Source organism: Amphibalanus amphitrite, unplaced genomic scaffold (assembly GCF_019059575.1).
Source record: "Amphibalanus amphitrite isolate SeventyFive unplaced genomic scaffold, NRLGWU_Aamphi_draft 001140F_arrow, whole genome shotgun sequence".
In the NCBI taxonomy this organism is placed as follows: Eukaryota; Metazoa; Arthropoda; class Thecostraca; order Balanomorpha; family Balanidae; genus Amphibalanus; species Amphibalanus amphitrite.
In genome coordinates this window covers 28233-52613 of record NW_024882634.1, presented here as the reverse complement: position 1 = coordinate 52613, position 24381 = coordinate 28233, and the positions used below count along the sequence as shown (strand labels likewise).

The window sequence follows — 24381 nt, the reverse complement described above, 5'->3', positions numbered from 1 at the left end:
GCACAGTGGTCAGTGGAAGAGCGAATAGATGCCTTTCCTTATATCGCGTCTTTTAAAAAAAGTGTCAATCGATTCCTGTTCATTTGAATAGTCCGTTCAATGACGCCTGGATTGCCTACCCTGAGAATCATCACGAGGTATGCAGGGGAGGGGTACTTACATCTTATGTACATTGAACTTGAGACCTCAGATGCATCTACACAAGCAATAAGCATAAAAATTCAACAATTCAAGTAAGTTCCATAAACATTAAAAACATATCATCTTAGTTCTTTATTTCTTCCCTAGACAAACATAAACCTACCTCCACTCATAGACCACTATATACCGACCACTATATAGACCACTATCGAGGTATATATGTGGTCTATGCTCCACTTCATTGCGGGACGTCGGTCTTTTCTTATCAAGTCCTATTAGGAACTTCTCCGATAACGTTTAATTAAACCAACTTGGTTCACATGACCGGGAAAGTCAGGTTCATTCACTGACGTCGCATGGCTTGCAGGGTGACCACAGGTTCTGACCACAGACAATCTCCGCTAGAAGCAAACAGCGGGAAACTAAGCGGCTCGAAGTTCGGACCAGGCTCGCTACCATTAGTGCCATTGATTGGCTTGCTGGCCAAGTGCACTTCTGAACACACTTCTACCTAATGCAATGCGACATTTGTGCCACATGCGACATTTTATCGTGGTAGGGAATGAAACACAAAGTTACAAAGTTTGAAGGCGATTCACCGAAAAAAGGATAGCAGGTGTTCAAACAGACACAAAAGTTTAGCTTAATTGACACCTTTGCATTCACAAAGGAGCTTTCAAAACAAAATTAGTTTACCAATATTGCATCCAGCTGAAACATCTTTTGTAAATTACTCAACCATATATGCTGCAAAGTTTAACCCTCGCCCGCACATGCCATTTTCCCATCCTAGAACGCACATGGGGGGGGGGGGGGGGGTTGCCACCCCCCCGTGCCATTTCGTTCCTGTTGGAGATAGAGCTTAGCGGTAAAGACCAAAAAGATTCTTTGGGAAGAGACGAATCCAATGATACCCAGTTTTACCTTCTCAGGTCAGTCATTGACCTTCCAGGTCAGGTCAAACTAAAAAATATTGCTGTTTTGGGTCACCGTTGGATATCAAGTGCGCTGCTTATCATATACCAATGACGATGCCGTTTTCTGGTGCCAAGCCAGCTAGAACCTCTTTGTCACACTACCCGACCAGGTTTTTGCTGCTGAGGTCATTTCAGGTCAAGTTAGGTCAAGGTCAATTATATATATGTGTTTGTATGTCTGTGTGTGTCTGTGTGTATACTGATGTGTGCACCGATTGTTTATGTGTCCATATTACATGAAATCATGATCTGATAATCATGAGCTTTTACCAAAAATGCAGTCAAAAAAATTCACAAAAAGTAAATTCCGCTTGCCTAAAACGCAATTATCTTAGATGACCTAGGTTGACCTTGACCTTGACCTTGACATCTGTACATCGTCGAACAACATGTTCCATGATAGGTGGGAGGTAAGACTGGTAAAAAAGGCCGAAATCAAGGTGTCAAAAGCTCACAAGACCCATAGCCAACGCAAGATGTTGAGAATTGGCCATTTGGGTCATGACATGACCTGAGAAACAAGGTCATATCTCCGAAACCAAAAACCACAGAAACTTGAAATTTTCAGGGGACATCAAGAAAGGATAGAGGAGCAGCTATACGAAAAATCAGCCTTCTAGCTCTAAAAATGTTGAGTGCAGAGAAGAAAGACTACCTGGGGGGGGTGGTGGTGGCAACCACCCCCCCCCCCCCCATGTGCGGGCGAGGGTTAATGTCTTCCATAAAATCACTGTCATTTAAACATGTTCAATTCTACACATATTTGGTAACGCATTTGGCTTCCAGTCGAACTTTGCCAGAATGTAAACTTTAGTCGCTACTGCCACGGGAAGTTAGCCATGCGTACCTACCGCGCTTGTTTGATGTCACCAACAAACTTCCGTCAGAAGTCGATGAATTGCTAAACTCCCTCTGCACCCGTGCACCAATATTTCATATTTCATTCACAGGTTTCAGCTGAGACCGGAACTCTTTGATGGCAGGAAATAACAAACAGGTGATCAAACACTGCGGTAGAGCCGATCAAACTACAAAATAAACGTTTCACGTCACTACCGTGTGGCTGACACTGGGGCGACGGGGGCGACCACGTCGTGTCGCCACTCGTCAGTGGCACCGGCCAACAAATGAGTCGAGCCACATCAAACCTGACCGTGTGTCGATGGCTTCCATTTGGACCCTGATGTCATCAGTCCCAGGAAACAGCATCACCGTCGAGCCAGGATTATCACTTCGCTCTGGGTCGGGACCGGCTGGGTCGGGTCAGACCGCACGGGGGGGGGGGAGGTTGCGGCGGGGGTCGAGAGGAGAGGAGAGGGGGCTCGGTCTCAACTGTCGCCAAGACATGGCAGGACGACCTGCTCGGTTGCAGTGCCTGTACGATGCACGGTTGCCAAGACACACAGATGTCGTCACGGCTGCTACACGCCGGAGATCGAGACGCTAATGATCTGTGAGGTCGCGGAACCCGCACACTGCACAGTCAGTGGAGCCTGGCTGAAACCAGCCAGGGGCAGCGCAAGATGCTGCTGACCTTCATATAAAATTGGTAAGGCTGTTCATCGTGCCAACTGTTTTACAGACGACCACAACGAAAGAAGACAATAGCAAACCATACAGCTAACATGCGACCAAATCGCTTATGTGTCCAAGCAATTGCTGGCTGACTTATGCATAGGTACCTACTTATTCCCGGAAATGCGGGCTAGATTCATTTAAAATGAAGATATGACCTTTGAAACTTTAATTTCATGGTATTTACCTATAACCTAATGATGCAGGGGTCTCTTTGCATTGGATTAGGAAGAGGGCTAGTTGCGTTTTAGAGCAGCCTGCTTCCAAGATTGCTAGCCAACGTATAAATACATGGATATATGATTACCGGTACGTCGCGCCCACATAGGACATAGCACATGCCTACTCCATAGCATTAGAAGCATGTCTTTATAGCATGCTATAAAACGATATGTCTCCCAGACGCTAAGGCTAAGACCGTAAGTCCGGCTCAAAATTCACTTTCAGGCTAAAACTTGGACTATCTTAACCTAACTAAGCTCAAGGTGCAAAGGGTAAGTACAGAAGCCAAAATGAGTGTCATTTACGATAGCATGCAGTACAAGGCAAAGCTCTCGCAGGGTTTTCGACACAAGGTTGTCACTGTCACAAGGCTCTCAACACAAGGCTTTCATCTCACCTGTTGAACGCTATTCCTGCCAGTGACATCCAGTCGGCAGCAGCGTTGGTATACCGCAGTAGCCCGGCAGCCTGGCAGCCGGCCGTCGAGTTCATCCACACCTCCGGGCTCGTGTACTGCGAGTAGTAGAGCGGCAGGTTGACCAGGCAGTAGAGCAGGTCGGCCACGGCCAGGTTCAGGATGAACACGGTGGCCGTGCTGAAGCGCAGCCGCTTGACCTCTAGCGGCGCGCGGCAGCAGCGGCTGGCGTACGGCACGGCGCACAGCGTCAGAAGGTTGCCGGCGCCGCCGAGCACGGCTACCGTGCAGCAGACCACCCTAACCATATCGGTCGCCCAATGTTTGAGGTCTTCTTCAGTGGCGCAGGCACTGTTTGCTGTGGCGTTTTGAAGTCGGACGAGCGCGCCTAAAGGCGGAGAAAGATCGAATGGCTCTGCCAGCATGGTGTGGGCTTGTGGGTTACTGAGGCAGTCCCATGACCAGTCAAAGGTCAATGAATCACTTTTCGATCATCCACAAGTCACTGAGTCACGTCGGTCCTAACCGGTCACCTGTCAGCGGGTCACTTCCTGACCTCTTACAGGTCACTGGGTCACTCCCTGACCTCTTACTGGTCACTGGGTCACTCCCTGACCTCTTGCAGGTCACTGGGTCACTCCCTGACCTCTTACAGGTCACTGGGTCGCTCCCTGACCGGTCACCAGTCAGCAGCAGTCACTGGGATTGACTCGACAATCCGTTCAGACTAGGTGCGACACTCTTCCGGTCTGTGATTCACCTGTGACCTCTGCGCTGCCTCAGGTCACACTCCTCGTGCCACAGGTCAGTCAGCCAGCGTGTCCGCCGCTCTCCGCTGTCGGTCCGACTGTCCCCACTCGCGGCTCTGGGCGGCAGCTGGCCACGAGCCCGGCGCTGGGGAGCGGCCGTCGGCCCGCACGACTGCCACGAGGAGCCGGCCTCTACTGAGTCGCCGACGGGCCGCGCACCGCCGCCGCCGCCGCCGCCGCCGCCAACGACATTACAGTACCTGCGCCGTGCGCCCCACGGCTACGGGAGCTGGGCAGCTGTCCGAAACCCGTCTTGATGCTGCTAGGAAACACACACGCAGGATACACATTACACAGCCACACACGCACACACGATATCATGTTTGCACGGAGGCACGTTTGCAAGGGCGCACCTCGCACGCGACAGCCGCGCTAGATCCACTGAAGGAACAGACAGCAGCTCTGACAAAAAATATGTAGGAGTAATGAATGATAGGGGAGAGTGGGGAAAGATGCCCAGGGTTTTGCTATGTCATATATTATTCGAAAATGACGATGTGAAAGCAAAAACTTGGAGTTTCAACGGAAGCCGACATTATTTTTCTCCAAAAATATGACACTTTCGTGCTTGAAATATTATAACTTTTTTTGCTATTAAGCATTTTCCTGAAGAAGTGAAAGGCGGCATCTTACCCCACAGGGTGGGAAAGACGCCCCCTGACGTTGGGAAAGATGCCCCCTGCACTATAAGTGACATAAATTGGCACGTAAATCGCCTGAACGAATCAGTAGTCCCTTCGAGCCTGCAGTAGACACCAAACGTCATCATAAGGGCCATCAAAAGTAGTCGTAAGGGGCTTCAGAGGTCATCGTTAGGGCCATCATAGTCCAGCGCAACCAAACAAGCCTCCGTGGTGGCGTTCGGAGACCACTGTGGGGCTCTTATAGGTCTTCATGATGCTTGAGGGCCCTCGAGCCCATCGTGGGGACCTCCGATGCCAGCGCGGCCCGTGGGGCCAACGTGGGAGCCCTCAAAGGATGTCGTGAGGGGCCCTGGAGCCAATAATGGGGCCCACAGAGCCGCCGTCGTGAGGGCTCTCAGAGTCAGATGCCGCCCAAAAAGTCGCTATGTGGGCCTAGAGACCGGCATGGGGAGCACCCGACCGTACTGGACTCTCAATAGTCCCAGATCGGCTTTTGTCTACATCACAAGTATGTAATAAATGATTTGACGGGCTGTTTGAAGGACAGCCTACGGATTTAGGGGGGCGTCTTTCCCCATCAGGACAGGGGGCATCTTACCCCAAGGTACCGAAGTAACATTAAATCAGTACAATTTGTTAGCCATAAAACTACACCCTGAAACAAACTGTTTGGGACACAGTACACGCATGCTAATGTATCACGACTATAGCAAGGGACGCAAAAATTATTTACCTTCTTTGATATTTACAATGTTCTGACACCAAAATATTTTTTGAAAGCAGCAAATAAAAAACATGCAATCATCAGCCAGCCGTTGCCCAACTGAGCTTCGCAATTTTTTGTGCAGTTAACAAGGCAGGTTTCCGCTTTACGCTAAGAACATTAATTTCCAGGTCCGATTCTTTGTTCCGCCGCTAGAGGGGGTGGGGCGTCTTTCCCACCCTGGGCATCTTACCCCACTCTCCCCTACTGTAGGTATACATTTCATGACATTGTTGTTATAGAGGCATCAGTCGTGACTGTACGATAGGTAAAACATCCAGTGACGAGGATTCGTCCATCTTACTCTGCTTCTGGGTCCGTGGGCATTATATGCATTATTGTAATGCATGTGAGAGCCCTTCGAAAAACATCGGCAGCCGACGATTTTTCTGTTGGTAAAACCAGGGCTGCGGAGTCGGAGTGCGAGTCGGAATCGAAGTCTGTCGAAATCGACAGTTTTGCCCGGAGTCGGAGTCAGAGTTGCAAATCTTACCGACTCCAACTCCGAGGTTGCAGACAATAATGCATAGCTCAAAGTCATGCCCTACTTCTGTTCGGTTGAAAATATTACGCTCTTTGATCTTTGCAAACCAGATTTTGTCGAAGCTAGGGCAATGCTTCTGTATTGAACGAGCATTTTCAGCAATAAAGCAGAAGGCAACGGCTGCAACAGAGCCTGCTTGTAGTTCAGCATGTTATTAAAAAAATGTATTTGCAATATAAGGTCTGGGAACACGCAAATAATTGTTTCAGTCATGATAAAAATACCTCCGACATTAATTTAACTATCATCAAATACAATTTTGAGTAAATATCCTGAGTCGGAGCTGGAGTCGGAGTCGGAGTCGGAGACGATTAATAAAGCTGAGCCGGAGTTGGAGTCAGCAAAAAATCCGTCGACTCTGCAGCCCTGGGTAAAACTGACCTCAGGTGAAAAATGTCACCAAAGGTCAGCAAGGGACAACTATTTCCAATTTTGGCACCCTTGACAAATTTGTTCATTTACTACCACGAAGCAGAACTGACTGCTGCCCTTTTTTACAATGCATTCCTTAGTCACATTTAACCTTCCAGGCGGGGGGGGGGGCATTTTTTTGCCCCCCCCCCCTTAGTTTTTTTATATCTCGAGAACCGCTGCGCCGATCGTCACCAAACTTTCAGTACCCTCCCGGGAGTAGCTAGCGCACATGGTGACCAAATTTTTTTCCAAAGGCTATGATAGGTTGGCCGCTAATGACGTCAGAGTGACGTCAATTCTGCCATTTTCGACCCAAAAAAAGGTTTCGCGGGAAGAGCTGTCAGGCCTACAGCTTTAGAGATACAGAAAAAAACGTTTCATATATAAAAGGTGTGGAATTAAGACGACTACAAAACTGCTATTTCGGTTTTTTCGATTTTTTTGGATTTTGACCCCCAAAAATCAAAAATAGATTTTTTGAATATAATAGCGAAAAATCCAAGTCTTTTGAATTTCGAAGAAAACCGTAATATATGTGATAGTCCCTACCGCCTTCTATCTACATACCAAATTTGAGATCGATACCTCTTTTTTGGCCAAGTTATAGCGAAAAAACTGTTCAAAATTGATGACGTCAAATTTTCAAACTCAATTTGTAGCAATTCTAGAACTCGTAGCGCAAAACAAAGACCACCATTAGACTCCCCGTGACGAGCTGCATCGAATCAATACCCATTTGATTCAAAAATATCAACTTTGAAATTTGACCCTTTTGACTTGACCTTGACCTGACCTCCACCAGAAAGTGACCTAAACCGTACCTGATGGTCTTATAACCAACACCATTGAGTTGGAAATGAAAAACTGGCCATAAAACATGCATCGCACAACCTTAGTAAAGTTGGGTTCATGTGGTGACCCTTGGTGACCTTTGGTGACCTGACCTGTGACCTGACCTGGTATGACCAGTGACCTCTAATAGCAACTGTACTAGACAACTGACGCCCTATCGCTGATTTTCGACAAAATACGTTTTTACAGCGCTTTCCCTAGAAGCCTCGTGAACGGTGAAACATTTTATCTTTGACCTGACCTGTGAAGTCATCGGTGACCCCGAGGTCAATGAAATTTGGTTTCCCTAAACAAATTTGACAGGGCTATCGAAGCCGTTTGAATTTTCCGGATCTGTCCAGTAGTTTCGGAGATACGGGGGGGGGGGGGGGAATCCGCGCGGAAGGTGGCCGGGAGGCCCACCGCCTGCCGGGTTAACATACTATGGGGATAACGATTTCCAAATGAGCGTTTTTGCAACGTCTTCTGCTCAGTTACTTCAATGGTAATTACACACGTGTCCAGTAGCAGCAGTGGGTTCAGTGGTGTCACGAGGCCGTCTGTTCATGGGGACGAGACCCTCTGTCCAGTGTCCAGTAAGTTCGATGGCGATAAGATCCTCCGTCCAATGTTTCCATTGATAATGAGGTACACTGTCCAATGATTTCATTGGTGATGAGACCTTCTGTCTAACTCTGAAGTGTCCATTTGGTCTACATTAACCCGCGCCCCGTTGGGCTCTGCCGAGCAACGCGCCCCGTTGGGGGGGGGGGACATTTTGCCCCCCCCCCCCCTAAGATCTCGAGAACCACGCAACCTAGCGACAAGCAGCAAACGGTGTTGGATAGCTCTATCAGGAAACTACCTTGTGACCCAATTTTGTTGACCTAGGTCAAACCGATGACGTCACAGGTCAGGTCAAAGGTCGAATTTTCACCGTTTACAGGCATTTCAAGAAATGCGTTGTAAAATCGAGTAAAATGCATTTCATTGGAAATCATCGATGGGGAAATGTTCTTCAAACACATATTTTGCTATTTGAGGTCACTGATACCAGGTCAGGTCACAGCGAGGTCAGGTCACTGGGGGGTCACAATATGAAAGTGTCGTGTGATACATGTTTTATGGTCCATTTTGCATGACAAATGCGATTATGTGGGTCAGGCAGACTTTTGGGCCGGCTTAGGTCACGTTTTGGTCAAGGTCAGGTCAAGGTCATGTCAAGGTCAGGTCAAGGTCAGGTCAAGGTTAGGTCAAATTAGGTCAAATTTCAAAGTTGATATTTTTGCATAAAATGGGTATTGATTCGATGCAGCTCGTCACGGGGAGTTCAATGGTGGTCTTTGTTTTGCCATGCGTGGTCCAGAATCGAGTTAAAAAATTGAGTTCAAATATTTGACGTCATCATTTTTGAACAGTTTTTTTTTCGCTATAACTTGGCCAAAAAAAAAGAGATATCGATTGAACTTTGGTATGTACCTATATAGAAGAGCACAGGGACTATCATATATATTCCGTTTTTTTCGAAATTCGGAATTGTTTTTGGATTTTTTTTTTAGTTAAAATCAATTTTTTGAATTTTTGGGCGTCAAAAAAAAACAAAATTTTGAAAATCCGAGATAGCAGTTTTGTAGCGCCGCTTTCTGTCTGCTAGACCATATAAAGAACTTTGAAATTGCTTGGTAACTATAAATTTGGTGAGCGTTTCAAGATTGCATGTTTTTTGCTCATTTTTGCTCGAGCATGACCTCAGTTTGACCTCAATAACTCCTGACCTAAGGTGACCTAAGACTTGAAATTCGGTGTGAAGATGTCAAATTGATGCCCGGGAAGGTACTGAAAATTTGGCGGCGCTGCGCGCCGCCGTTATCTTCCTATTCAGGAAAAACCACAGGGGGAGGGGGCAAATTGCCCCCCCCCCCCAACGGGGCGAGGGTGATGAGATACTCTGATTCCATTGGTGATGACTGATGAGACACTCTGTTGATGTTGTATCAGTCCACTTGAGTCTGGCGATGATGCACTCCGTCGAGTGAGTGATAATTGGGTCTAGTGACGAGGCCGATATTCAATGAGCTCACTGCAGTATCTGGTGACGGCGGCTGTCTGTTCATCGAGCCCAACAGGTGATGACTCATTTCGCACCTCATACGCTCATTGTTCACTGTTCACTCACTGTTCAGTAGTGAGCTTTAGGCACTTCTCGCAGCAGGCAGCGCCCCCTAGTCAGCTGATCCAACACCGGTAGCGTCGTCTGGTGAAAAGACCAGACACTGCACCAGGGACTGTATTCACCATTCACGTCGACCTCGTAAGTTGATTTTCTTTCGCAAATATAATTTGGTATTCAAGTCGACACTTCTTAAATTTTTATCAACGGAGTTCACGTGTTTTAACCCTCGCCGGCACAGGCCATTTTGCGTCCTTCGACGGCACAAGGGGAGGAGGGGGGGGGGGGGGGGGGGTACGACCCCCTTCGCGTTTGGCCACTGATCGAGCTAGAGCTTCGCGAAAAAAAAAAACGAGCGTGTTGCCCGTCACGAGAGGAAGCCGATGATACCCAATTTTAAGGTCCTAGGTCATCGGGTGACCTTCCAGGTCAGGTCAATGACCCGAAAACCGGGAAAATCGGGACCTGTTAGAAAGTCGTAGAGTGTGGCTGCTATGTGGTTTTCCGGGGTGCTGATCACGAATATCGTGTTAGTTTTGATCAGAGATGATGTCTTTAAGCATTTAGACCAGGTCTGGTCAGGTCAGGTCAGGTCAACCGGTATGGGTTGTGACGGGTATTCTTAATACGTGTCAACCGCCTCTGACAGCTTCGTAACATGTTACGAAGGCACCAAAACTACTTCGTAAATGTTCAAACGGTTGCTAAATTCGAATTCAGCTCCAACAACTAGCCTAGTAACATGTAAAACTCGAAAAAGTGAACCGAGGTCACCCGAGGTCACCAAAGGTCAATGACCTGACCTGACCTTCAGGTGACCTTGACACCCACCCTTATGTATGGGAGCAACATCAAATCACATGTTTGAACGTTTGAAACCACGAAAAGCTTGCAAACGCGCGGCTAATGCGAGCCGACATACGCCGAATGGCGATTCCGGCCAAACATGGTCTCGGAAAAGAGGTCACAGGTCAAAGGTCATTTGGGTGATGGTCATGAAATTTTCAGGGTAGGTGTAAAATTAATCAATGCGAGGGCACTGAAAGTTTCGTTGCGATCGGCCGCTTTTTACGCGAGTTATTCCGAAAAACCTTAGGGGAGGAGTTGCATTACCCCCCCTGTGCCGGCGAGGGCTAAAAAAAAAACATTGAGAAGTAGATCATGCGTAAGAAAATTCTTACGAAAATGACTGACGTGAATGCGGCCCCAGGGCTCTGTTTTACCGTATGACACTACTGAGCGCTGCCGATTTTGGCGCTCGGTTTTTATGGAACTGTAAGCAACCAATGGCAATCCTGCCTACATTTCTATGGAAACCGAGCACCAATACCTGGCATCGTCGGGCAGCGTTAAACAGGGCATCGTGAGTGCATCCAGTGCATCTGATCAGGCAGTTTGGTTCCGATCCCCGGCGTCCTCTGGTGACAAAATGCAATCGGTGGCGCCCTCTGCCTGGCTAGGTAGGGCTGCACAATGCACAATGCACAATGCACATTGCACGAGAAAGGCTCGGAGAAGGAGTAAGAAACAATAGACTATCGTCAATTCACAGACTAAATGTGAGAAAATATTCAAGTGTATTGAATATGCTCACCTTCCGAGTCCATAAATAGATCTAGCTTTCGTCTTGAGAGAGAGAGAGAGAGGAGAGAGAGAGAGGAGAGAGAGAGAGAGAGAGAGAGAGGAAGAGAGCTAGAGAGCAAAAGAAAGAGCGATGAAGAGAGAGAGAGAGAAAGAGAGAGAGAGAGAAAGAGAGAGAGAGAAAGAGAGAGCGAGATAGAGAGAGAGAGAGAGAGAGAGAGAGAGAGGGAGAAAGATATAGAGAGAGCGAGAGAGGGAGAGAGTGAAAGAGATAAGAGAGAGAGAGAGAGAGAGAGAGAGAGAGAGAGAGAGAGAGAGAGAGAGAGAGAGAGAGAGAGAGAGAGAGAGAGGAAGAGAGAGAGAGAGAGGGAGAGAGGGAAAGAGAGAGAGTGAGGGAGAGAGAGGATAGAGAAGAAGAGAGGAGAGTTAAAAGGTTTTTTTTTCATGTTATTCAAACATCTCCTAACATTCGCCCGGGTAGGGGTGGAGGTGGTGGTGGGGTGGGGATTGTGGCTATGGTGGGAAAGCATAACGACCATGGCGGGGTTGACTGAGACACTTAACACGTTTCCATGGGCAGTCGGTTAACCCGCGCGGGGCTGGGGTCCCCAGCCGAACGCGCGGGGCTGGGGGGGGGGGGGGGGTAAATTTTACCCCCCCCTGTTATCTCCCGAACTAATGGTCCGATATGGAAAATTCAAACGCCAATCGAAAGCTCTCATCACGAACTACTAAAAACATGTACTTAATTTAAAGTTTGAGGTCAAGGTCAAGGTCAGGTCAAGGGTACAAATTGCAAGTTTCTACAGTATCGGCCTTGCACCGTAGTTGCCGAAGGATGGAGTCATGGACTGAGACTGATCGCCCAAAACGTGTTCTTAGGCTACCAAGACAATATTAATTGCATACAATATCATTCAGAGGTCAAGGTCAAGGTCAGGTCAGGTCAGGTCAGGTCACCAAAAAACAAAATATAGAAAAGGGCATGTGCGACACATGTTTTATGGGTCATTTTACTCATAGAATTCAATAGGCACACTCAATAAGTGATATGGACCACCTCTGGATGAATTTCAGGTCGAGGTCAGGTCAAGGTCAGGTCAAGTGAGGTCAAATTTTGAAGTTGGTTGTTAAGGCCTAAAAGGTGTCTATCTGATGCAGTTTTTCACGGCGAATCGAATGGTGCTATTTTTGTTTCCGTACGAGGTCTAGAACTTCCAAAAAAGTCATTTTTCAAAAATTTTGTGTGTCGTGACGTCATAAAATTTTGAATAACTCACACATTTTTGAACCGATTCTTCTAAAATTTGGTATGTAGGTGCACATAGACCACTTCTCTGACATATATTCCGGTTTTTTCGATAGACTCAAAATTTTGGATTTTATAATAATTTTCCCAAAAAAATCAGTTTTTTGAAAAAATTTAGGCCAAAATCCAAAATTTTCAAAAAACCGAGATAGCCATTTGATAGACAAAGTAAAATTACGTATAACCTTTTTTGTTACGTCTTGATTCCTTTAAAAATGAAGATGTTAGCGGCGTTTGAACTTTTGCCGTTTTTGAGGCGAAAATGGCGAACATGACGTCACTAAAACGTCAATTTCTCAAAAATTTTCCGACGGATTTCGCTCACATTTTCAGGGAAGGTGTCAAATTGATGTAAAAAAAGGTACTGAAAGTTTGGCGGCGCTGCGCGCCGCCGTTTTTGAGATATCGCAAAAATTCGCGAGGGGGGGTAAAATTTACCCCCCCAGCCCCGCGCGGGTTAAAGGTGCAAAAAGGCGCTATAGAAAAATACGATTTGTAAAAATCATTATTTGAAACTCATCCAGAAAACGTCTCGCCCTCATTGGTACCATATTCATATTCCAATGGCGGGCAATGGTCACAATGTAGGCCTCTGAGTTGTTGCTGACTTTGGGCATTTGTGGACCTTTTACACATGATCCACGAAAACCATTATGCCCCCGATCTAGCGTCTATTCGTCAGGTGTCACATTCCGCTAGAGGCTATAGCGATACACGCATTACGACGCTTCCCATCCCTCGCGAAATGTTGTTTTTCCACCATCCCAGCCTGAGTACATTTGGAGTGGTGCACGCTGGAGAAGTCCAGTCGATTGGGAAAATGTTTCCGACCGAGTGATTCTGATAAATGCTCGGCTCAGCGTTCACTTTGGGTCCACCTCTGGGCGAGGCATGCCGCTCGCTCACTCGAAGGCGCCTCCGCTCCAGCAATTTCGGTGCAATTCATTCTTGCGAGTGGACTCGGGAAACAGTCGAAACAGTGGATCGCTCAACAATTGAATTTCGCCTCACTGGAGCAGCTTTGGTACGGCAAGAAAATAAGATCAATTGCGCGCACGCTAATTGCTGCAACATTAAAAACACGATACAGTTTGCAAGAGCCAGATTCTGATCGCAATATCGGTGAGCAGACTTATATCCGGAAGGAACCTGTGTTACTACAGATATTGCTGACGACAGTCACTCTCAATTATAGATATTTTTTTACCGTTAACCAAATTCCCTGCTTTGTTCAGCTTCTTCGCAGTAACGTTGTGCGGACGTAATTGCGAAGTTCGTTCGCATTCATCGCACGCAATGGCCCGTTAGTGATTCTATTGAACAATCTTTTTACCACCTTGCAAAATACGATCGCTTTCCGTGAAATCATTTTCTCTATAGCTACTCAACGGACTGGCTTTGGTGAGCATGTTCGGATTGCGTACAACAGAATAACTCTTGTAAGCACTCGCGGAACATTATGCTATAAAAGTAGATACTACTCTGTATATCTTACCATTCCGAAGGGTCTATCACTTTCATTTCTCATTTCATATTTCGCAATGCCTTGATCTGGCTTTACGATATCACATCGCTAACAACAACAAACATCTGCCTGAAAACCAAATGCGCTATCTATCTACATATTCGGATGCATCGACATTCGAGAGACAGCGTGACTGTCTTTCACCTACTGCATACCGACCACAGTCGGTGGTATCGGTAATTGGTAATTTGCAGGCTGCGAGCGATGGCTGTCATCCAGCTGGCGATGCGACGGCGGCGGCGGCGGCGGTGCGCGGTCCGTCGGCGACTCAGTAGTGGCTGGCTCCTCGTGGCAGTCGTGCGGGCCGGCGGCCGCTCCCCAGCGCCGGGCTCGTGGCCAGCTGCCGCCCAGAGCCGCGAGTGGGGACAGTCGGACCGACAGCGGAGAGCGGCGGACACGCTGGCTGACTGACCTGTGACACGAGAGGTGTGACATGAGGCAGCGCAGAGGTCACAGGTGGCTTACAGACCTGTAGTTGTGACTGGTGACCGTTTATAGAGTGACTCAGTGACCTGAGACCTGTCAGGGCGTGACCCGGCGACTTTTGAGTGGTCGCGGGACGACTAAGTGACCTGAGGCTTGTCGTTGAGCAACCCAGTGACCTGTGACCGGTCGGGAAAGTGTCCACGAACCTGCGCACCACGAACCATGCTGGCTGAGTCAATCAACCCCTCCCCGCTCATCAGCGCGCTCGCCCGACTTCACAACACCACGGCGGAGCTAGCTCTCGACGACAATGACGACGGTGTGGACGCATGGGCGCGCGACATGGTCAAGGTCGTATGCTGTACTGTGGCCGTTCTCGGCGCCATCGGCAACCTTCTGACGCTGTGCGCCGTGCCGTACGCCAGCCGCTGCTGCCGCGCGCCGCTAGAGGTCAAGCGGCTGCGCTTCAGCACGGCCACCGTGTTCATCCTGAACCTGGCCGTGGCCGACCTGCTCTACTGCCTGGTCAACCTGCCGCTCTACTACTTGCAGTACTCGAGCCCGGAGGTGTGGATGAATTCGACGGTGATGTGCCAAGCCGCTGCGATCGTCCGTCACACGAACGCAGCTGCGGATTGGATGTCACTGGCAGGAATAGCGTTCAACAGGTGAGAGCGGAGCGGATAGTTCGGCCGGGATGGGGCTGAGCTGTTGCGTTGCTAACACTTTCTATAGTGGTGCTTGGATGTGCTTCAATGCTGGAGTGGTATTTATATACTGGAGCCTGAGGGATGGTTATCATTTTGCGTTTTGTCTTGCACTTACAAATTTGAACGATCTTATAATGCATATTTTATCGTTGATAGACATGACTGTTCAGTTGGTGAATGTTGATTTCGCTTCATTCTGCATTCTGACTGCTTTATTCATTACCAACGTTCTCTGTAAACTAGATCATGTTACGAAGTTTCACAACAGAAAGGACTCAGAAACAGACAAGAGTACCTGCAGCAGATCTGTTTTAACCAAACCGGCATCTGCTATGCATGAGGTCTCCTAGATTGATGATCCTGTGAGAAAAACAAACAGCTTTTGTGGGAGACAACACTATATATTAACACATGGTTTCCCGTGTGTAAATGGTTTTAACGCACGACGTGGATGGATTGGAGCACGAGTGTGTTAATGCACGAGTGAAACGAGTGCATTAACGCACAAGTGCTCCATTCCATCCACGAGTGCGTTAAAACCATTTATGCACGGAAACCATGTGTTAAACTAATTAATACATGCTTAACGGTGCGAATTAAAATTGAAATTAAACTTGGTCCATGACACTGAAAGGGCCTTTCATGGGAATTCTTACAATAAAGTCAATGACCCTTCCGAAAAACTTCAGTCGAGAAATTCATCACTGCACGCGCGTGCACCAATTTAAATTGGTGCACGGCTACCTTCGAATTAACGCACGGTTAATCTCCAGTGAACGCACCGTAAAGTATGTATTAATATGGATTGTTTGCACATTACATATATGCGAAATGTTGTTTGTCTTGTGTGTTCCTTATTCCAGAGCCTCATCCGTTTCAGCATGCTCCACTGTTCACCGGACGGTGAAAAAAAAACTGGATGTAGGTACATGTTTTGATGCAAACATAATAACGTACTTTTCTAGATATTTGATCAACATTTGGTGGAAACTAGCAAAAGATTGCGCACTTAGCCTGCTCTTTCTTAACATTATCTATCATATAACTGCCTAATCCTTTCGTTACCAACTAATTTATGGCGGAGCTGTCAGTGGGAATCGCTTTGGGATTTCATTTTGACCGGTATCAGCTTTGGTAACACGACACCCTGCCATGATGTTAGATTTCCCGCTTGGCAAGGCACACAACCATATCACCGCTCACTAGCCCCAAACCAAACATGACCCCGCACTGCCCCCTCCCATCCCCCCACACACACCTAATGCTATCGACGTGTTATTATGGATACTCATCTGCGTAGATGAAACCGGAGCTATTGTATCACTACATTATCACCAAATCAAAGCGGTTGATCAAATCTATGAAACATGGCAGATGGCAGTTGACATGTCTAAAACAGACGCTGGCATCCCCTCAGCATAACGTTGGCTCTCCGCTCCCTATTGCCACACGGGCCCGCCTGCAGATCAGACGATACTGACCCGCCGCACACCAGGCCACTGCGGTACAGTCTACCCTCCAGGTAAACTGCCGCACGCCACACATGGGGACGGGGAGGCGAATAGCGATTGGCGAGACGCGGTCTGGTGAGAGCTCGCAAGGAGGGCGTTCAAAGCCAACAGTTTCTGATATGGCTTTGCATTCTGAGAGGAACTTGGTTAGCTAAAGAAGTGTTTTTTTTTTTCAGTTTTGAAGAAGCAGAGGTCATGGGAGTCATAAAGAATGTTTTCAGGAACACACGTCCATTTTTTGGTTATTCTGCTCGTCTGTGTTAGTTATTATTTGACGCTACATTAACAAAAATGCAATGACAACGCTTAACCCTCGCACGACCAGGCCATTTCTCATAACACGAACGACCAGGGGGGGGGGGGTGTTACGACCCCCCCCTGGCGTTTCGAAACGGAAGGTCGTAGAGCTTAGCGGAAAAAACCAACGGATTGCTCTCAACGAGATCTCGCGATTGGTGGTATATTTTTTGGTCCTAGGTCAACATTTGACCTACTTATGACCGGTCAAAGGTCAAATTTTCCGAAAAATCAAACTTTTTCAACTTTCCGCGGCGATTGCGGCAAAACGGTGGGAGATATCGACTTGAAACCTTCACTATCGTGTTCCTTGATCAATTCTCTATCGTTTGGTATGTATTTCGTTTCCCTAGCTCTAAAAATGGCGCGTTGGGAGCGCCGGAAGTCGGCAAGGTCACAGTCGGCGGCAGAAATTCGAAAAATCAAAATTTAAATTTTTGAAATCTGATTGTATTTTTGGATTTGGGAGGTCCATTTGCTCCCTATAGAAGCTAATATTGCTGCATATTCCCATTGAGGTGACAAGAATTAGCAAAATAGTGGTTCGGGCGCTTTTCAAAAATAGTACCGGACGCTGTTCCTCTTGTGACGTCATAGCTCCGTGACCTGACCTGACCCGGTCAATTTTCTTGCACCACACGATAGCCAATGCTTGCCCCAACATGCATGGGAAGTTTCATCATGATCCATCAAACAATGTGGGTAGCACCGGCAGAAAACCTAGGGATTCGGCGCACACGTTTGGTAACTGTCGGCCGGAGGCTGTGCCTCTTATGACGTCATAACTCCGTGACCTGACATGACCCGATCAATTTTTTTTTTTCGGCAAAAGATGCGCAAAGGTTGCCCCAGAGGGTATTGAAAATTTCAGCCCGCTACGACAAGCCGTTTAGCGTGCACTTCGAAAAAACCTCAGGGGGGGGGGGTTGATACAACCCCCCCTAGGCGTTCTAGGGTTAATGTTCATGAATCCAGCCAGGACTCAAACCAATATGATCCTTGAGAACGGGAAAGTATGTACAATACATCGCTTTACTTGCAACTTCAACAACTTGGAGTCCGCACAGGTTTATTTTTAGACACCTGCACAGTGCGATGCACACAGGGATCTTTAACCTGTCAGGTCACGTCCGAAGCAAATAGCACAACCACCTGACCGGAATCGCCAAATCGGTTAAGCACCACTAAAGTCGGCTCCTTAACTGAACTGGAAGTCGGCCAGGAAAGTAAGAGAAGGTCAGCGTGTTCTCTTTCATAATCTCTCCCTCTTCTCTCTCTCTCTCGCTCTCTCTCTCTCTCTCTCTCTCTCTCTCTCTCTCTCTCTCTCTCTCTCTCTCTCTCTCTCTCACTCTCTCTCTCTCTCTCTCCCTCTCTCTCTCTCTCTCTCTCTCTCTTCCTTTCTCGCTCTCGCTCTATGATCTCTCTCACTTTCCTTTTCTTTTCTTTTTTCTCTTACTCGTTTACTGTTTCTCTCCACGCTATCCCTCTTTTCTCTGTTATCGTCTCTCTCTTTTTCCTTATCCCATTTTCTTTTTCTCTCTCTCCCTCACATTTCTCTCCCTCTCTCTCTCCGTCTCTCAATCCTCTGCTCACAAACCTCTTGGAACATAAACCATCGACCTTAGCACCCCGTCTCGGGCAAAATCAAATGCTTCCTCCTTCCCCTCATGCAAACCAACCCAAATATGATAACACATTGACACTTTTACTGAGCGTGAGCAATCGTGCAATGACTAAAATATTCGTTCATAGCTCAACACGACGGACACTGAATTGTAAAAATACTCAAAACTGGTATTCGCCTGAGAGAGTGGAATGCTGATGGAGTAGGCTGGTTCGCTTCTATTCCGGGCATCATATTGCATGCAATAACCGTGCATCGCATAATGTAATGGGTCACTTTATTTATACATTTCACTGCACTGATGACTGTATTCGCATATTTGTAGACTGAAGGCACTTTCAAACAGGTATATTCAAAATTGACTTAACCCTCGCCCTGGCAGGGGGGCGAAGGCTGATGAGACCCCCCCCCCCCCACCCGAGTTTTTTTGCGATGGGCGCCGTACCATTAGTCGGATCATGCTGAATTTATAGCCTATGGGGCATCCTTTGGGAAAATTTTGGTAAAAAAGCATTCTCGGGTCATGTCAGGTCACTGAGCCATGACGTCATTATAGATACAACCTCCGACCGTTTTTGACAAAATCGTACGTTCCGGTAACTGGACGTGATCTCATCGACAAGAACGAAACAATTCAGTGTGATTTATGTGAGATTTTGACAGGACATGAATCTTTCCATTGTAGATTGACCTTTCCAAGATCACCCTAGGTCAATGACCTCGCATGTTCACACGATGACCTTTGTGATATGAGCTGTGTTTAGCGGGGTTTCTTGAGGTCCTGAATCGGGATGTGTGGTTCAATTTTCACCTAATTGCCTTCAAAACTGTTCCTTGACCTTTTCAAGGTCAATCCAGGTCAATTAGGACCATCCTCACCGACGGCGGGTGTGACCTCCCACGTTCCCAGGGACTAAACGTCACTGAAAATTGAAATGCGGTCAACTATACCTCATTTTGATGCTAATTCGTTGAGAAAAATGGTCGTGGAAATTTCATGTCGCTATCGTTCATAGAATCGCCAATATTGGCTAAGGAACTTGGAAAATTATAGCTTTTCCCCGAAATTTGACCTTTGACCTGCCATAACTGGATCAAATATTGGCTTCTAGGGTCAACATATTTACGACCAATCGCGAGTACTCGTTGAGAGCAAATCAAATGGTGTTTGTTGCGAAGCGCTGCGACGCTTAGTTTTGAAACGCCGGGGGGGGGGGGGGTCGCATCTACATACCCCCTGCGAGGCCGCGTTATAAAAAAATGCCCTGCCAGGGCGAGGGTGAAAATGGGGCTAGGAGAAAAATGCAATGTTTTGAATAGCTCCATCAATATTCTAACATTTTCAAACAGGTCACACCGTATTTCTTAAAGCCCAGAATCATTGAAAATGACATCACAACATTGTTTTGCATCGTGTGCTGGTCACATTTGCTAAACCTTTTCCTTCTTCGACATTGCAGATGTGTTTGCCTACTCGACTTGAAATGGAAAGACCGGCTTTTTGGCGGCTGGAGAAGCTATGTCATAATCATGTTCATCTGGCTCTATGGATATCTAGCACAGGTGAGACTAACCCCCACTGGTGGTGAGTTAAACGTCGTTTCCTGGCCCCTTCACATTCCTATATTTGGTTGCACAGTGTTCAGCTCACGGTCTCGTAATCTGCCGGCTAGTGTTAACTCTGGCGGAATGGCTCTGATTAAGGTCACCTCTGGCCTTTTGGCCTTCTGGCCGCCGCAGATTTATGCCCGTTCGCTTCCCAGCGCACCAAAACGAACCCGATGACCTTTGTTGCGTCACCGCCGTAGCTCGTAGCAGAAGTTGTTCATCGTCTGGGGTGGTAGCTGATATTAAACGAGATTTTCGAGACACTAACTGGACGGATAAAAGATGCTACCATTTTGTCCAACTGTAGTACTGCTAGGTTTATTTTAGTGGGTCACTTGGGTATACTTATGCTGGGCTGAATGCTGCGACATGATTTCTAATTTGACCTTATCCACGAAGAAGATAGTTGCGGCAATACTGCGTTGTATTTAAGATTTAACTAAGCCTTAAAGGGACCCTCCCACCTTAACATTAGTTTTGAGTTGAGATAGCCAAGTTTGCGGCCAGGCTCAGAAACCATCATTTATCCTGGTCGCAACCCCCGCAGCTTTATGGTGTTCAAGAAATTTCTTCCCTTTACTTGCAGGGTGGGACCAGCGTGGTCCCTATCTCTTAACCATTACGGGAATCTGATGACGTCATCAGGCTTTCGAACGTCCGTTAAATGTTTGACTAAAACGTTTTGTAGCACGCGGTGGTATACGCTGCTTTGCGCGCAACAAATGCCGCACTTTCAAATAAAGTCGCTAGGAACAGCGGAGATCCCAAAAAGTAAACAAAAGTAAAAGTCTAATATCTTGAAAACCGGTGAATATTTTTCGATGAAATTTTGTAGATATTCGTTTTTGCTCTTTCTGAACCGAGCGACATCACTTTCATGCCAATTCATTAACTTTTTTGAAGGTGGGAGGGTCCCTTTAATGTACGCAGATTGTAGCCTATTCTTGTACAGCTCTGTTTCTGGTTAATTTAATGAAAGAAAGCAGCAACACACTAATTAAGGTCAAGCGTCATGCTCTGCGTTGGAAGATGATAGCCACCTACAGTGCACAATCCGCTATTTTATTGTGTTACAAAATTGCTCAAAGTTCACTTTAAAGTACATCATATCCATCCAGATCACCTAATTACGTGGATGCTGTATTTTATCTTAACTATAGACTAATTGTACTGGGGAAACTTGATTGGGCATGAAACCGAAGAACAGTCGCAATCATCAGCACACCTCTTTGCATGCATTGAGGTTGACTGATGACCACCTTTCCTTTCACAGCTGTATGGTGAGTGCGGCTGGAACCCGGTCACCCACAAGTGTGACTTTTTCGACACCCCTTCTTGGGCCCAGCCGCGCACTGTGTGGTTCCTCGTCACCTGGACGACACCCTGTGTCATCATCGTCATCAGCTACGTCCTCATCTTCGTCAAGGTCAAACAGTCCGGCAGGAACATCATTACGAGAGGGTGAGGGCAGCTGTAGGGGGATAGAGGTGTTTTGTGGAAACATCTGCGGGCTTCTGGAGCGCAATGTTCTCTGCGGGTGTGTGTATGATTCAAAATTAAATCAATCTGAATTACATGCAGGGGACGTGATATATGTTTACATGGTTGTAAACCTGGTGGCTAGCTCATAAAAGTCAAGACCATGCCAACACAATGCAAACTTAGTTGAAGATACATAAGCAAGTGTATCGTGGCTGTATGGTGATTTAGGGGTAGGATAGGAAAGGTAAAAGGTATGTCTTGTTCCGACGATTCTGACCTCTACCGTCCGGCCAAGCTAAATAAGATTGACCTAAAAGGCAGCCAGTGTCAATGACCAAATAAACTTCATGACCAAATGCATATCAAGCACCAAAGCCACTTCGTCTTGAAACAGCGTCATTCCACATGCCGATAGCTCTCGCGCGTCATAAAGATCAGCGCAAGATTACGTTTTAATACTCTCTTGTCTTTCATTTCAGAGACGGCATGACCTACGTTCTAGCTCACGTGAAGACGCGCGAGGATAAGACGTCCCGCATGATCTTCGTCGTGTTCCTGGCCTACTGCGTGTGTGTGCTGCCTATCACCGTGGTAAACATCGCCGACCCGCACGACAAACACACTAACCTCACCGTCATCTTCTACTGCGTCTACTGGCTCCAGTACTGCTGCAACAACGTCATCTACGTGCTCAGCAACCGGGTCTACCGGCAGGCGTACTGCATCTTCCTGACGGAGGTGTGCCCTCCTCTGCGCCGGCTGCTCGGACGGCCGACCCGCCGGCTGCCCCGCTCCAGCACAGTGACCACAATCAGCGGGGGGTCACTGATGGCCAACGGCCTCGACCGTCGCCTGCGACACACCGACTCGGTTGCCAGCCAGAGGATCGTCGGGGCCGATATTCTCATCAACGGCGGGCCCGCTTCCTCACCAAACAAGCCTCGGGCCGCCGCCGGCGACTCTCCGGGAATTGTGGTGGGCTGCGCGCGGCACCGACCGGCGCCCTCCGGGCCCAGGGGTCAGAGGCGGCTGGCCGGCCGCCGGCGCAGTCTGCCGCTGGAGAAGCCGACCGGTCCGCTGCCCGCCTGGTGGGCCCTCGACGACTCCACCTGGCTCTGGTACTACTGTGACACCATCGCTGCGACCGTATCCAGGAGACTGGCCTCGGCCAGCGAGCGGGCGCAGGGGAGCGTTCGGTGGACCGCACAGAGGAGAAGGGCGATGTCCATCTAACGTGCAATCTGCTACCATGTGTGCGAGCTGCAATTGGGAATAGAGGGAAGGGCGGGGATTGGGTGGAGTAATGCTTGCCTCATTCTGAACATAGATGTTGTGAAAGTGCATTATATACGTATATGGGTAATCCGCAGACATTGAGAAAGTCCAAAAACAAGCCGTGGAAAAATTCATGCCTAAACTTCACATCCACAATCTACAAAGTTATTGACCAAAATGGCGGAAATAATTGCATCTCCTTTTTGCCATTTTTGTCCGTGACAGCTTCACCGATACCAAATTTGTATATTGCATGCCTTTGAAATCAGTTGTATATGCCCATGTACTGCCTACTTGCTACCCTCTTATGTTTGGAACAAAATCATGTGCCTGAATGCGAAACCTCAAAATGAAGGGACCGCGAGGTACCTACTGGTCTATTATATTGCAGATAATTGCAACGAGGCATGTCGTACAAGGATCTAGTATCAGAAGCAACGCTGTAGTTGCAAAATCGTACGTTTTTCATAAAACTGACGAAAAATGTATAGTACGCCAAGTTTGTAGGCAATGAGGCATTTGCCATAGTTCTTAGACCAGGCCAGTCGGTTAGTAGGTATATAATTCGAAGTTATACAGAGAGATAACATCGCTCTGGCCAAGTCACTTTGCCCTGTTAATGGCAATGTGTTCACGGAAACAGTTACAAATGATTGTTTACTATTCAGTGTTGATCTGTGTAGGTGTAGTAAAGTGACGTCACAACAATGAAGCGTCATTGTTGTATGTATGTACCTCTGCAGTGTACAATACATTTGTTAGTTAAACAGGGATGGACAATGTGATGATGATTGAGTGCCAAACTTCTGCCATATTTGTGTGGCTTTTAACCATTCTAAGTGATATCTCATCCATGGTGCTACTATACTCTGTTCCGTTTCAAGTTTGCAGTCGAAGTGCCCTGCTGAAAGCAGTGCGTGATTTCTGTATATACAGCTCTTACATTTTAAGACGAAAATTATTGAGCGGAGGAGCGATCTGCCGAAGAAACTCCGACTGCAAACTTGATATGGAACAGACGCCGTTTTCACGACAGCCATCTGATACACTTTTGGTGCAGGTTAAGTGCAGATTTGGTCAAATTAGATTCATTGTGCTTCTTAGAGTTGGCAGCATGGGTTGCACAGACGATTAGGCATAGACCTCATTTTTCCAATCATAATAATAATAATTATTATTATTATTAATATCAATTAAAGATTATTTTCAATTAAGATACTTTAAAGAACCCATGATGTAAAGATATTTGTTGTAAAAGAGATTTGGTGCAGATTTGGTCAAATTAGGTGCATTCGCCAGATATCCCGTCGTGAAAACGGCTAACGTTACTTGAAAAAGTACAACGCGTAATGGAATGCATGTTCGTTATGTAAAAGTGGTATGTATTCTCGTCATACGTCAATAAAGGTTAAGCATCCTTACTGTTCTATTTATGAGTGCTTTTGTAACGTTTATATGACCAACAGTAGGATGTAAGTGATTTCTTTATTATTGATTTTTGCAGTCTCGATATGCAATTTAATTCCAA

General features: G+C 47.2%; 2 protein-coding genes across 2 annotated transcripts in view; one reads left to right on the top strand and one right to left on the bottom strand.

The window, feature by feature from the left end:
* The window catches only part of LOC122370523 (G-protein coupled receptor moody-like), a 38701-nt gene extending 34369 nt beyond the window's left edge, over window positions 1–4332 (bottom strand). Inside the window, exon 1 of the mRNA XM_043346187.1 lies at window positions 3313–4332. Coding sequence (XP_043202122.1) covers window positions 3313–3755 — 443 coding nt within the window. The 5' untranslated portion in view covers window positions 3756–4332. The remainder of the gene's footprint in view (window positions 1–3312) is intronic.
* Window positions 4333–14190: 9858 nt separating this feature from the next.
* On the top strand, window positions 14191–23692 carry LOC122370521 (melatonin receptor type 1A-like). The gene is made up of 4 exons (XM_043346185.1): window positions 14191–15014; window positions 19949–20051; window positions 21370–21557; window positions 22058–23692. The coding sequence occupies exons 1-4, from the start codon at window positions 14569–14571 to the stop codon at window positions 22809–22811; spliced, it is 1491 nt and encodes a 496-aa protein (XP_043202120.1). The 5' UTR covers window positions 14191–14568; the 3' UTR covers window positions 22812–23692.
* The last annotated feature ends 689 nt before the right edge of the window (window positions 23693–24381 follow it).

What these genes read in the sequence shown, in the direction of transcription:
- LOC122370521 (XM_043346185.1), top strand. Translation starts at nt 14,569, where the DNA reads ATGCTGGCTGAGTCAATCAACCCCTCCCCGCTCATCAGCGCGCTCGCC. An exon ending in GCAGGAATAGCGTTCAACAG is followed by an intron (nt 15,015 to 19,948) that starts GTGAGAGCGGAG and finishes TCGACATTGCAG; the next exon opens with ATGTGTTTGCCTACTCGACT. An exon ending in AGGAACATCATTACGAGAGG is followed by an intron (nt 21,558 to 22,057) that starts GTGAGGGCAGCT and finishes CTTTCATTTCAG; the next exon opens with AGACGGCATGACCTACGTTC.